The 13738-nt window shown below is 42.1% G+C and overlaps 1 protein-coding gene across 4 annotated transcripts in view; it reads left to right on the forward strand.

Moving 5' to 3' along the window:
* Positions 1–13738, forward strand: part of ZNF462 (zinc finger protein 462) — a 128353-nt gene that overhangs the window by 88211 nt on the left and 26404 nt on the right. For all 4 annotated transcript variants that reach the window (XR_013994454.1, XM_081066578.1, XM_081066579.1 and 1 more), the window contains exons 8-9: positions 10313–10580; positions 12693–12829. Coding sequence is in view for 3 of the 4 variants with exons in the window: in XM_081066578.1 (XP_080922704.1) it covers positions 10313–10580; positions 12693–12829 (405 nt within the window). In the remaining variant the exon portion in view is untranslated. The remainder of the gene's footprint in view (positions 1–10312; positions 10581–12692; positions 12830–13738) is intronic.

The raw sequence follows: 13738 nt of genomic DNA on the forward strand, positions 1-13738 counted from the left end.
ATCTCTTTACCACATCCCTCTGGCTTCACAGGGATTGCAGAGGGCCCTCTATTCATGGCCTTAGGGATGACTGCAGAAAGTCATGGTGTATTTAAATGCATGTACCTAATACACCTGTGCATTTCACAAACATCTGTGCTGACCAATGTGTTCAAAAAGGAGGGAGAAAGAGTTGCATGTAGAAATATCTAAAGTGGTTCCCAGATGTCCTGATCCTTTGTCTCAAAGTTTTAGACTTATAGCAGATTTAGAGCCAGAAATTATACCTTTGGCTTTTTTTGATAGCCATGGATTATGAAGTTCATTTCAAATTCTCAAATGTTCCAGAGGCCAGGTAATTAAAGTTAAGACCTAGGCTTGTTTCAGTGAACGTGGGTCAGTGTTTCAATGGAAAGTCTCTATTAACCTCAGTGTCCAAAAAAAGAGGGACATTTCCAAAATCCAACTGAAAAATTCGTTGGATTTTTCATCTTAAATCTGGATTTTCCAGAGCACTTTTTCAGTTTGAGCTCTTTGGATTTTTGTAACATGTTCACTGAGCACCTGTTTTGGGCTAGGCCCTGAGTGAAGTTCTGGGGAATACGAACTTTTAAAAAGTTATAGATGAATGGATGGATAGATGGATATCCTGCTTGTAAAGAGATCATAGTCTGGTGGAAGAAAAATATATTAACCTCAATGTAGCATGATGAGTACTAGTGGGAGAGCCCGAGGGGGGAAATTGAATAAGTATATTTAAAAGATCAAGGGAGATCTTCATAGTGATGGGAAATTTGAACTCACTTTAGTTTTGGAAGATCGTAAGAGTTTGCTAGGCTCTTATGATCAGAAAAATAAAAGGCATTGCAAGAATGTGCAAAGATTCAGTGAAAAAGAGCAGATGGAGTGAATGTTAGGAACTTTCCATGTGGCTGGCAATCAGCAGTGTGGGAAGAGTGTGGGTGTGGAGTGGAGAAGGGTCTGGGACAACGGAGAGCCAGAGATTGGACCTTTCCTGTAAGAAGGGGGGAGTACCATGACCATATTTGCTTTTATAAAAGAGGGAAATCTTAGGGGAGAAGAAACTTGAAAGGCAGTTAGGAATGTTGTGGTGTAGAAGTTCACACAAGCAACCACGAGAACCTGAACAAAAGCAATGACAGTGGAATAGTGTGTGGGTCACAGAGTAAGAGCTTTTCAGGAGGTTGAACCAACAGGGCTTTTTCACTCATCAACCGTGTAGAATGAAAAAGGGAAATGAGTCAAGGATTGGTTGTGATTTCGTTAACTGGGTTGTTGATGATGCCACTGGGGCTGGTGGGGTGAGGGGTAGGGAAGCTACAGAGAGACAAATGGGCTTGTCCCTAAATACAGGACCTAGTGAATTCCAAGTCCAGGAATCCTCTTTCTTAGGTCAGACTCCCTGGATTCCCCTAAAATATAGAGAGTGAGAATGTGAAGCTTCATGCAAAACAGACCTTTGAGAGACCCTTTCAATGAACTTATGGAGGATGGGACTCTAATCTCAAAAAGAGAAGTTTACCCATTTTTTTGCTGTGTTTTTGTCATTTTGAAGACATTTTTTTATTTGGTTTTGTTTTTATTCTCATCTATTCCGTGATCATATTTCAAGGTTTTGTTTTTATTCGTCAGAATGACAGGAAGTTTTCAGTGTGTGTTTCCTTCAAGTTTGGCCTCAGCTGTATTTTCAGGATTAGGCGTTTGTTTTCCTATTTGCTTCCATGACAACCAAGCCCAGAATTCCTATATATAGTTATCCAGTGCCCATTGTCCCCCTGGCCATTGTATCATAATCTTGTACATCCAGGCCAGAGAACACCACTGGTGATAGAAGACAAGGAGGAGCCAGAGTCCTTGGCCTGGAGATTTTCAAGGCATAATCGAGAGAAGGAAATAAAATAACATGGCTGTCTCTAGAGATTTATGTTCCCCTGTAGACACTATCCAGAAGGAGTTGAAATGGCTTGTGTTCCATAGCTTAGTTTCTAATACAATTTTCTTTTTGGAATGGCCCATAGATAGAGGACATTTTGAGACTCTTTGGAGGAAATACTTGGAAAGCTGCATTGGCAATTTGTAGTTGGTGGTTTTCTTCTGGATGCCAAATTCCATTCTGTTCGTTTAATAGCATGAAGTGAACAACAGGTATCTTGAGAAAGAAAGGGAGTTAAATAGCACTTCAAAGGAATTCAGAGAGAACCTAAGAAATCTTTTAAAATAAGTAAACTGAGTTTGTGGATCATCTTGACAACTCTGTGCTGCATACTGTTTTCATAACTGAAAACAGACAGACAGACAGAGGAGAGACAGACAGACAGACAGGACTGGAGGTAAGGACGTTGTCCACAAATCCAATTCAGCAAACATTTTCTCCAGTACCTCTCTTTGTGAAAGGACCATGAATCTTTGTGGCTATATAAGCACATAAAGTACAGTTCCTGTCCGTGTAGAATGTAAGCTCCACAGGGTCTTTGCTGGGTTTTTTCACTGATGTATCCCAAGTGCTTAGAAGTGCCTGGCACATAAAGGTTCTCAGTAAGTATTTTCTGAATTAATATAAAATGGGGTCAAGCATTTGGTAGATACAGTAGAAACTGTTCTTTGATACAATCAAGACCTGCAGTTTCTCATTTATATTGGAAAGTATTTTTAATGCAGGGAATCCTTTTAAAAAGACATTTAAGCATTTTATTTTCACTGAAAAATCTAAATACGTTCATTCACCAGTATTGTGAGGTAGGGTCAAGCCTGTGTATTTGGGTTTGGGTATTTTGGTTGGATTTCCCCAGGTACTCTCTTGCAGAAACCAGTCACCTACATTGCATCATGTGCTACTTCCAGTTTCAATTTTTTTTTTAAGTGGAATGATAGTTTATACATTTGTGGAACAGTCTTAGAGCAGAGTCCTTCTAGAATTTTATGTTCTCCTCAATCTCTTACAGTTGGTTTGCCAAAACATCATTTGACAGTAATTTTTTTTAGCAACTTGACTTTATCAAAGTCTTTTCAAAGCATTCACCATAGCTTTCATAGAAAATGACACTTTTTATGCCTACATTTCTTCATTGTAGATAATATTAATTAAATTGAATAAGCTCAGTAACAAATAGAACTGACACAAAGACTGTGGGAGCAAATAAAACTGATTCTAGTTGGCATTCACCCAACTGCTGGAAGCAGAAATGAATGGGCCTACTCAAGAGTGACCCTCAGCACCAGTCCAGACACCGTTTGCTTTGGTCAGGATGTTTTAAGGTCAAAGGCATTGATTTGGGTATGGTGGTGGAGATTGCTTAAGAAAACATGTACGTGTAACGTGAGGTACAGTGAGATCAGGGTGAAAACCATGATGTGTATGTGTTGCCAAAGCCCAGAGAAAAGCAGACTTCTGTCTGGATTGTTGGGGGAAAGCTTCACAGAATAGGTGACATTTCCGCTAAGTTTTGAAGGGTGGGTAGGAATTTGCCAGACGAAAAGAGGAAGAGCATCATCAGGGAGCCCTGATCCAGAACTCCCAGTGATGAGACATAAAGAGTATGCAAGGAGGCAAGAACTAGCTACAAGTGTAAGGCCGGAAACACAGGCTGGGACTAGACTGAAGAAGTGTATATACCGAGATAAGGAAAAGAGACTTTAATCCTTGAGCACTGAGGCCTAATCATATAAGTGATATGTGGTATATGTTTGTATGTGTATGCTGGCCAAACTAGACTAGATCTCAGAGGAAGGAAGACCAAATAGGAGGCTGTTAGAGTTACCCTTATACAATATGGGGACCTGAATGAACAATGGGAAGGGAAGGCAGGGGACTGGAAAGGAAATGATTGGAGGCGGGTCATGACATGTCTCTAAGACATGGTACCTGGTGAAGTGTGCTGCCACAGAAAACATCTGACATTTTCAAGGAAGAGTCTCACAGTTTGAGCTTGAACAAAGTGGTGAGCCATTCACTAACGTTCAGAACACAAAAGGAGATGTGTGGGCAAAGATGATGTCAGTTTTCAGCTTGTTGAGTTTGAGGAGTCTGTCAGACATAAAGCTCGAAAGTTTTTCAGCTTTAGATGAAGACTCAGATCACCTCAAAGCTCACTGGGTTACCCTTTGCAGCAGAATTCTCTGTCTTGTCACAGTAGGTAACCTGGGTCGTCACTATCCCACACATGAAACTTTATCAGCAGTTGGATGATAGAAGTTGCATGCCACTCCAAAATTCTTCTGGCTATTAACTGAAGTATGTCTTTAGCTGCTCTCTTGTCGTTTATTAGTGTGCCTTTCTCAAATTTTCAACAATGTCTCAACTAGAAATAGTGGATGGTATTGCCAGCATGTTTGAGTCCCATCTCCACGCCCCCCATACTTTGGCTATTTACAATGTTTATGGTTAAATTATCCACAGGTAATAGTCTATTTCTGGTTCCTTACACCACCAACCTTTATTGCCAGATCACCTACTTTTCTGAAGAAAAGTTACAATCCATGCATTATTTTGAACTTTCTATGCTATTTTAGAACTTGAAGATTTTAAATTCTCCCGTATGCAATCTATCCCACCCTCTGCTATACATGTTTTGTTGTTGTTGTGCAGATCCACCCTCTGATCTTCATTTCTTTTCCCTATAGGAATTAAGTCAATTTTATTTTTCATTGTGATAAGAATGTAGTTCTGTTTTTACACCTTCACTCACACCCTCTACGCGGCTATTGGACATCTATTTATGGCTTAGGGTGGAGGTATGGTGCATTGAACATTTACACATCTTCATGTCTAGTGTTGATTTCATTAATTAACACACTAATACTAGTTACATTTATTAATGGACACTCAAGCTTCTCTTGATATCCTCCGTCCATTTCCCTCACGCCCATATCCCATCTGTCACCAAGTGCGGCTGGTTTTGCTTTCTTCTCCACTTAATAGATGCTAGTATTAAGACTTTATTTATTTATTTATTTTGGCATTGTATCACAATCAGTTATTTACATGTCTGTCTGAGACAGTGAGTTGCTTGAGGGCAGGGACCAAGTCCTGCTGTCCCAGAACGGAGGATGGGGGACATTGGCTTAGATGTTCAGTACATATTTGCTGAATGAATGGCTGTGATTTAGTCATTTGCCCTCTGGGCACCTCTAAAATTTGCTTGCCTAAAATCCTTTGTCTTTTATTTTTCTCCTGGTACTTGATTCACACTGACCACAGAGCCTCTCTCCCAAGTCTGCACAAAAGTCTAGCTCAAATACGATTAAATGTAGTTGCTAGCACCGAGACACTTGGGCTACTTGTTCACCTTCACTCATGCCTTGCAGAAAATTGAGAATTGATCCTCCGGTATGGCCTCCTTTCTGGCTCACTCAGTGTACAAGGGGGCTGTCCTCTGCAGCTCCCACAATTTACTGCCCGATTGGTTATTGCTCTTCGCTGTGTCTTCCTTAATCTTGCAAGAGTTAAACTCTAGGTACTATTCCTTTGTTCTCTTCGCTTTTATTCCTCCAATCAATGGAGTAAGTTTGCTCAACATGGAGATGGCCTGTATTTTCATACGTAGCTCAGCTCTGCTCTCTTCCCAAGTAGATCTGCATTCCTAGAAGGTACCCCTCATGTCTTCTGTGACTTTGCAATCGCAGAGCCAGCATATGGCCTGGCGATTAAGAGGGTGTAGACACAATGTTTGTAGATTCAGAATATTCAAGAAAGCTTCATTCTGTCATGCTAACTGTTCTTCCAGAGTTCACTTGTTTGTCATTTGCCTTTGTAAAATCAAATGCCCTATGATTGTTTTTGTGCTGGCTAATTTCTGGAGAAAAAAAGAACTAAAAAACCCTCAAACTGATACTTACCTGGGTGTGGCTATTATTCTGGGGAGCTGGAATTAGAGCAAGAAATTTTCCATTTCTCTGGGGACATGACTGAATGAGAGGGATAGGAGGACACATTTGGAACTCGGTCCTTTCCCTGGTTTAAAATCCTGAGCTAAGAGCCACCTAACTGCACCCATCTCCCATTTGTGTACCTTTCTTTTCCAAGCCACATCCCAACAGAGGAATTTTAGAGCATTATCATTTGTGAGGGCAATTTATCAAGCATCTAACTACAGCATGCCATTTGAACAGGTGGATTTCCAGTTCTGGAAATTTCCAGTGCTTACCTGTGCAGCGTGCTTATAGAAATGTCTCCTGTGTGTCTCCCCCTCACCCCCTTTTTCTTTAAATTCAGCATTTTTAAATTTTGAGTGTTCTTTTTCTTTCTCAAGTGGTTATTTCTCCCCGTGTGCTCTGAATTGCTTTTTTCAGTGTTTTCTATCATATTCAGTTTAATGTTATTTTCTGTCTGTTCTGTCATCTTTTCCATCTATTCTAATGCTATTTCCTCAACTGTTTCAGCCTTTCTACCACGTTCTCTCCTCTCTGTTACGTGTTTATTGCCGGTGGAACACTCAGACATTATTTTTCACTCTTCTGACTTGCATTGCAGGACCCCAGAGTACACTGGGGTACAGATACCGAACAGACAGGACTCAGGCTTTAGAGTCAGACAGATCTTTGTTCAACTCCTACTTCTGCCTCTTAGTAGCTGTGTGACCAACGACTCTCAGCCTAAGCTAACCTCACTGGTAAAACTGGGATGAGAAACCATACATAGTTGTGAGAATTAACTGCTGGCTGCTCAGTGAATTTCAAACACCTGCAAGCAGAGTGACCATCCGTGCTAAAATTCGAGTTTGATTCTGATTTTTCAAAATCTAATTATTTTTCTGATCATAGATAATTTATACAATATGTAACTACACATAATTAAATGTATTTTATAACTGTAGTTATAATTTAATTTCTTCAGTTTTGCCCATAATAAAGCCACAAGTCAGAGAATGAATGTTTCTTCTGAGACTGATGTCCTCCGTGCTGGGTTAGGAATAGATGCATGAACCTCGTCGTTGCTGTGGGTCCCATTGTAGGTATTACGGGCAGTACAGGGATAGAGAGGTAATGTAACTGTGTGACCTGCAGTTGGGTATAGAATTTCGCACTAGATTCACAGCTTTGTGTTTCCACTACTGTTATTTCCCCCTGACCACAAGTCTGGCTCTCCAACCACTGAGTGTTTTTACTTTCCTTTCCTTAATCTCAGGATGAAAGAAAATAGTCTTAATGATAATGAACTGTAACGTAGGTGACATGCCCATCACTGCTAACGATCTGCCTGTCTTCTGATTCTAACCTGGGCACAAAATGACCCTCTTCCTGCTCTTCAGGCTGTGCTTGGTGAACGAACTGGAATTTTATGTAGCTTAGCAAGTGGGCTTTTTTAAGATCGGCAGAATCATACATGCTCACATTTTTGTCACTTCAGTGCCCAAAGTGCTAAAATTGTTCATTATTCACAAACTCCAAGTGAGAGAGGAAGAGAAAGGATGTGTCTTGGCACCAGCTAAGAAAGTAAAGCTCTAAGAAGACCCCAGAAGTTGTAACCTGGGCATTGTTACAAATGTGTCATCAAGTGGTGGGATTTGGTGATTTTTGTAAATAAACCTGTCCATCTGATTTTAACCAGGGAAAAAAGGAATTTAGATGGAGAACACGTAGAGCTGTCCTGTTGCATTGCCATTTGCGGAGGGTGAGGAGCCGCCCTCTCCTGGAATGCTTTCCTCACTACGTCTTAATGTTTTTATCTCTTCAGGTTTCATATAACATGTAAATACCGCAGTTAAAATTTAGAATTCATTTCTTAAAAAATATTTTAATGGGGAAGGGGAACAGGACTTTATTGGGGAACAGTGTGTACTTCCAGGCCTTTTTTTTCCTCCAAGTCAAGTTGTTGTCCTTTCGATCTTAGTTGTGGAGGGTGCCGTTCAGCTTCAAGTTATTGTCCTTTCAGTCTTAGTTGTGGAGGGTGCAGCTCAGCTCCAGGTCCAGTTGCCATTGCTAGTTGCAGGGGGCGCAGCCCACCAAGGAATGGGAATGAGTCCCATTCCTTGTGGGACTCAAGGAATCGAGCTGGCAACCTTGTGGTTGAGAGCCCACAGGCCCATGTGGGAATCAAACTGGGCCTTCAGAATTAGGAGCATGGAGCTCCAACTGTCTGAGCCACCAGGCCGGCTCTAGAATTCATTTTCTGAGATGAGTGGAATAATGTGCAATTGACCCTAGAGAATAAAAATGTGTTAAGTTAAAGGAGACTCCTTCTCCTGGAGCGGGGTCTACCTAGAAGATTAGTACATGTGTCAGTTTGGGGGTAGGTGGAAGGGAGGAAGAGACAAATTTACCTGGCTTATTGTCTGATTAGGAGCCATTATACATCATTTTGCTCTAAAGGGATGGAAGCTGTCAGGTGCCTTGTGTCCCAGATCACTGGCAGCATTCGTGCTAACCTGTGGGACTCACTGAGGTGGGTACCATGTCTTGAAGGGAGTTAGGGTGCTAATGGAGAAAAGGGCCGTTCCTAGGGATACGTGGTTTGGTCTCTGGATAGATTTATGGATAGTGGACAGCACACGGGCAGCGGGACCTGGCTTTGGCCTTGTTGGTCACGGAATTTGTATTTTGAAGGGCTAAGAGGAAACCAGGACCGACCCTGCTGAGGGATTTGTTAGGGATGCTGGTGAAGCAGTGGGAACCAGTAGCTCAAGCCTATGTTAACAAGAAAGGCGGAGTGTGTTTTGTGCTTCATTGTGCGTGTGTTAAGCAGAAACTAGTCTTGAGGGCTTAAATAGAAACCATCTCGGAACAATCCATGAAATGGTAAACAAACCTGCTATTGAAATAAAGAATGAGGAGTTAACAATTGCATTGTTGCGATCCTGAGTGGGTTCATCAGCGAGGGTCGAGGAATAAAGAAAAAGGAGATAAAAGAATCAAGTAGAATGAATTCAGTTGTGTCCTTCCTTTCTTCCTTTGTCTTCACTTTACACCTGGTAATGAACCCAGGGAGGCTCGGAGGTATTGTTCAAGTTTCCTTTTGTTTTATATTTTTGTGTGTGGCAGGTTTGTTTACAATTTCCAATGGGGTTTTTCTCAATCTTGAGGAATACGAATTGAGGAAGGGGAGGAGGAAAACAAGAAGGGACGGTGTTTTAGTATTTTGAAGGCAGGAGGTGGCCCCCGGTAAGGGAGGCTGCTCTGATCTTGATTTTCTTTTCGGAGAGGCCAACGGGATGGATGGTACTAGTTTCATCAAATGTGGGTTGTACAGAATTCCTCCGTGTCTGCCTGGGGGATTCATGCTTTGGAAAATTAAGTGTCCATCAAATCAGGAGGAGACTGGTGCAGTTCCTACCCCACTTCCCCCCCTGCTTTTTGAAAAGCTTAAGAAAAGAGCCTTTTGTTTTCTTTTCAAGGGAAGTTACACTAAAATTCATCTGTGTGGCATTCATGGACTTCATCTGTGTTATTCATAGGCAGCTGTAGGTTACGCAGGACAATGTTGAATTCCTAACCTCGACATTCAAAGCAGCGTGTTGGGAAAAGGTTCAAGACCTTTCTTTTACTTTCCCTCTCTCTAAGAATTTGCTTTTTCTTAATGTAAAGAAGAAACTCGGGTTTCTCCTCCTCCCATCCAGGTCCCATTTCTCCACCACCTGCCATAGCAGCTTCTCAGGGCTGAGATTGGTGCCTGTCATTTCCGACAGTTTTCTCCGAATTGTGAACTTTAAAATACCGTTCAGGGAAACTTGTTTGGAATTTCATTTTAATGGGATTTATGAATAAATCTCCATCTTAATGCTGACTAAGCGTTAAACATCCATTCCAGGAGAACACTATTGGATTTTTATATTTTAAAATTTAAATCACTTGACTGTGAAGGCATAAAACATTTTTATATTTGTGAGTGCCATGTGCTTGAGCATTTCTGTTAAAGAACCTCTTTTTTTTTTTTGGTTGGCTTGAATAATTCTGGGCTGCAAAGGAGGAGATATTGCATCATCTACTTTCCCTTTCTCATGTCGACTCCTGTGTATATTATGCGGGTTTATTTATCTCACCTACAAGGGCCGGTATTCTGTGGCAGCCTGTTGACACATTGCAATTTCCTTTTAAAAAATATAAAACAGGTTACTTTCTTCCTCCACTTTGAAACCTTTAACCTCAGAATTTTATTTTTAAATGCTATGAGCCCTCAAAGTCGGACTACAAGAAGTGACACTTCCTCCCTACCTGCTTTTCCCCAGATAAGTGTTATAGAATGTAAATGAAGGTGAAAGATGGGCCCATAGCCATCCCCTTCAAAAAAAGTACTCAAAGCTAATGTCAGGGGTTTCAAGTGTTAAAACTCCAGTGTGTTCTCTTGTGTCCGGTGTCATTTCCCCCCATCTGTCTACAGACTCGTCCTACTCAGAGCCTCCAGATGTTCAGCAGCAGTTGAACCACTATCAGTCCGCTGCTCTGGCGAGGAACAATAGCCGTGTCAGCCCTGTGCCTCTTTCTGGAGCTGCTGGGGGCGCGGAGCAGAAAACCGAAGCTGTTCTCCACTGTGAATTCTGTGAATTCTCCTCTGGCTACATCCAGAGCATCAGGCGTCATTACAGGGACAAGCATGGCGGGAAGAAGCTCTTCAAGTGCAAAGACTGCTCCTTTTACACAGGCTTTAAGTAAGTGCATGAAGAACAGCCTCGAAAACCAAGGTGGTTGCACTTGCTCCGCCCCTCACCACCCTCTTTCCTGACACTCTCCTGCCTGGAGCTCAGGGGAGGCCGTGGCCATAGGATGATGCAAGGGTGGGATCCAGTCTTTATACAAAGAGGCTAACTCCAGAAGACTGCTTTGGGGTTTGTGGAAGGGATGAAGAGCTGTATCAGAAGAAAGGAATTTAAAAGTCGTAGGAAATGGGCACCTGAGCAGTGTGAGATCACAGGAAAGGATTTCCCTGACCCAGTGCATGAAGCAATGAATGTTTTCCCTTCAGAGCACTACTGCTTGGGGAAAAAATATGTTCTTAGAAACAAGGTCAAAGTCAAGGGAGAGAGCATCCAGCAATAGTGATTTCCCTGCTGCCCTGGTAGAAAAGTCTTTTTTCTTAACGTCATGTTATTCAGAGAAACCCAGAGAATCAAGACTCCAGCACTGTTAAAACTGAACTTGAGCAATCGTAGAGAGATGGTTCCAATCTAGAAAAAGAGATTCCAAAGTCTTCTTTGCTCCTGTGTATGACAGAATCGATGAACTCAAAAGAATGGAGTGTTTCCTGTCACTTAATCTAAACCGCTTGGATTTAATCTTATCCTGTGAGATACCATGTAGGCTAGTGGTTACACGGGTAGGATGTGGAACCCGACTGGTTTTGAAGCCCAGTTTTGCCACTCATTCCCTGTATGACTTTGGGCAAGTCACTAACCCTCTCTGTGCCTTTAGTTCCTTATCTGTAAAATAAAGATAATAACAGTACCTACCTCACAGGGCTCGTGTGAGGAATAAGGGAATCAATATATCTGAAGCACTTAAAATAGTGCCTGGCACAAAGGGAACACTAATAATTATTATAATATAGGTAAGAATAATAATATTAGATGCTGTGTTACAGATATAAAGCTATTATTATCTGCTCCTGCTGCCGTCAGGACCTGAACCTTAGGGCCACCCTATAGCAAAAGTAGGCTTCATGACCAAAGTGAAACATGAATCAGTAGAACAAGTCTCTTTTCCACCAACATCTTAGTTGCTGGGATTTTGTGGAAAATATGTTATATCTCTCACTATTAATTTGGCTCAGTTGTTTTTCAGATAAATATGGATGTGACCTTAGAACTGAGAGAAGGCTGCAAGGACCCAAATAACAAGGGCCTACTGACAGGTGTACATGTTTTCCCAGAGAGGCGCACTTGGGTTAATAAGGAGGCCTTGCCCATTAAGCTCTTGGTTTCATCCATTTTTATGAGACATTTAAGGCTTTTGAAATTTTGAAATGTTGAGCAGGATGGAGGGGAAGGCAACAGTACCTCTCTGCCTTCTAGCTGTACAAACAGCTCTGAGTTTAGGTTACCTGATTGTCAACCACCATGACTTCCTAACCAACTTGTCCTCCCCTCCTTACCTGTGAAGAGTGACACCGGCAGTTGATAAATCAGCTTAAATGTAACCCCTCCTTTTAAGCTTGATGGAAATTTGTTTCGTTAGGGATTTTGTTGTCATATTTTTAATAGGCAATTGCCAACTTTTAAGAACAAAATGTTTGGAAGACTCATAGACAAAGACCAAAAGGATGATTGCCAGAAGGGAAGCAGTAAGGGGAGGGGTGCGCGAAAAACGTGAAGGAGAATATAGTCAATAATATTGTGATAAGTTTACATGGTGACAGATGATTCCTACAATTAGTGGAGTAATCACAATGCAAGGTATAAAAATATCGGATCCCTACATTACATACCTAAAACTAATATAACTAATATATGTATATGAACTATACTTAAAAAAAAAAAAGAATAAAGTATTTGGGGGAATCCATTTCTTGTAATACTGCTAAGCCCTGAACCCAGACAAGTGGCAGAATGTCCAAAAAAGGAGCGACCATGGCTGACAGTGTTCAATTATTGGATGAGTGACCGAGGAACTTGTGGTCAGCAAACATGATTAATAGCCGTGGTTTGGGCCCCTCGAGCAGGGGTGTCACACCGGGAAGCTGGGTAATAGGGTGGTGGGCAGGGGCCATACGAGTGAAATGGTCCCTTGCCCGCACTCATCGCCTGTCTCCCCCACCCCTCCCCTAGATCTGCTTTTACTATGCACGTGGAAGCGGGGCACTCGGCGGTTCCAGAGGAGGGTCCCAAAGACCTTCGCTGTCCTCTCTGCCTCTATCACACCAAATACAAACGCAACATGATTGACCACATCGTGCTGCACCGAGGTAACCTTCCTAATGCGGTTTTGTTGGTGTGCAGGGGGAGGGTGGCATGGGTGGCATTATCGGGATGCGCTCTCAACGTGTCAGTGGTACCTTGGCCCTGGTCCCTTGTTCCTCACCTTATCTCTAGGCAAGAAATCACACTGATAACCACACTGACAGTCAACAGGATAAAAACACCTTCCTGTCGAGAGGATTTCCTCCACCGGGAGGGAGGCAAAGGTGATGGATTCCGCGGTGAGCACTTCTGCCGGCTTCCCAGCGTGGGGGATGTTTATATTCTGAGTCCTCTGCTCTCGCAGCCTTGTAACGAAGGAGTGAGTGAGAAAGAGAATGGGTGGCTGACGACTCCTTCTAACATGCGAAGAGCTATGTGTTGTAAGCAGTTCTTTGGAGGAAGACCAAAAGGATGATTTCCAAAGCAAAATGGAATTTCTCTTGCAATGAAGAGAGAAAATTCTTAAAAGTAAAAGTCGCCTGATATATATTAGAAAACCCATAGGGTTTGGATTTAAAGCCTGGTTTTAAAGCCTCGTATGCTGAACCTCTCTCTCATCTGTGAAAAGAGATGATAATTATGCCTGTGAAATGACAGTGTGTTCCCTAGTGGATGCATGTTGGGTGTTTCGTAAATGTTGGTTCCTATTGATAAACAGGGATCTTTCTTTGAAGTCCTCTTCGGTTTTTCTTTGAGTTGAGTTTGCTCTTGGCCAGTTATGACTCTGTTAAACAACAGGCTTCCTCTGCATTAGAAGGAACAATGTTTGTGTAAAAACTACTTTGTCCTGAAAAGATTCAAGCCGGAGATGGATGGGGAAAGATTACTAGAACACCCACTGCCAATCTCTTGCTGTTTCCGTCTACTGAGCTTTCCATCTCTTCTTCATTCATCCCCTCCTTCCCTTCTTTTCT

This window comes from Rhinolophus hipposideros (assembly GCF_964194185.1).
Source record: "Rhinolophus hipposideros genome assembly, chromosome: 11".
NCBI classification, from domain to species: Eukaryota; Metazoa; Chordata; class Mammalia; order Chiroptera; family Rhinolophidae; genus Rhinolophus; species Rhinolophus hipposideros.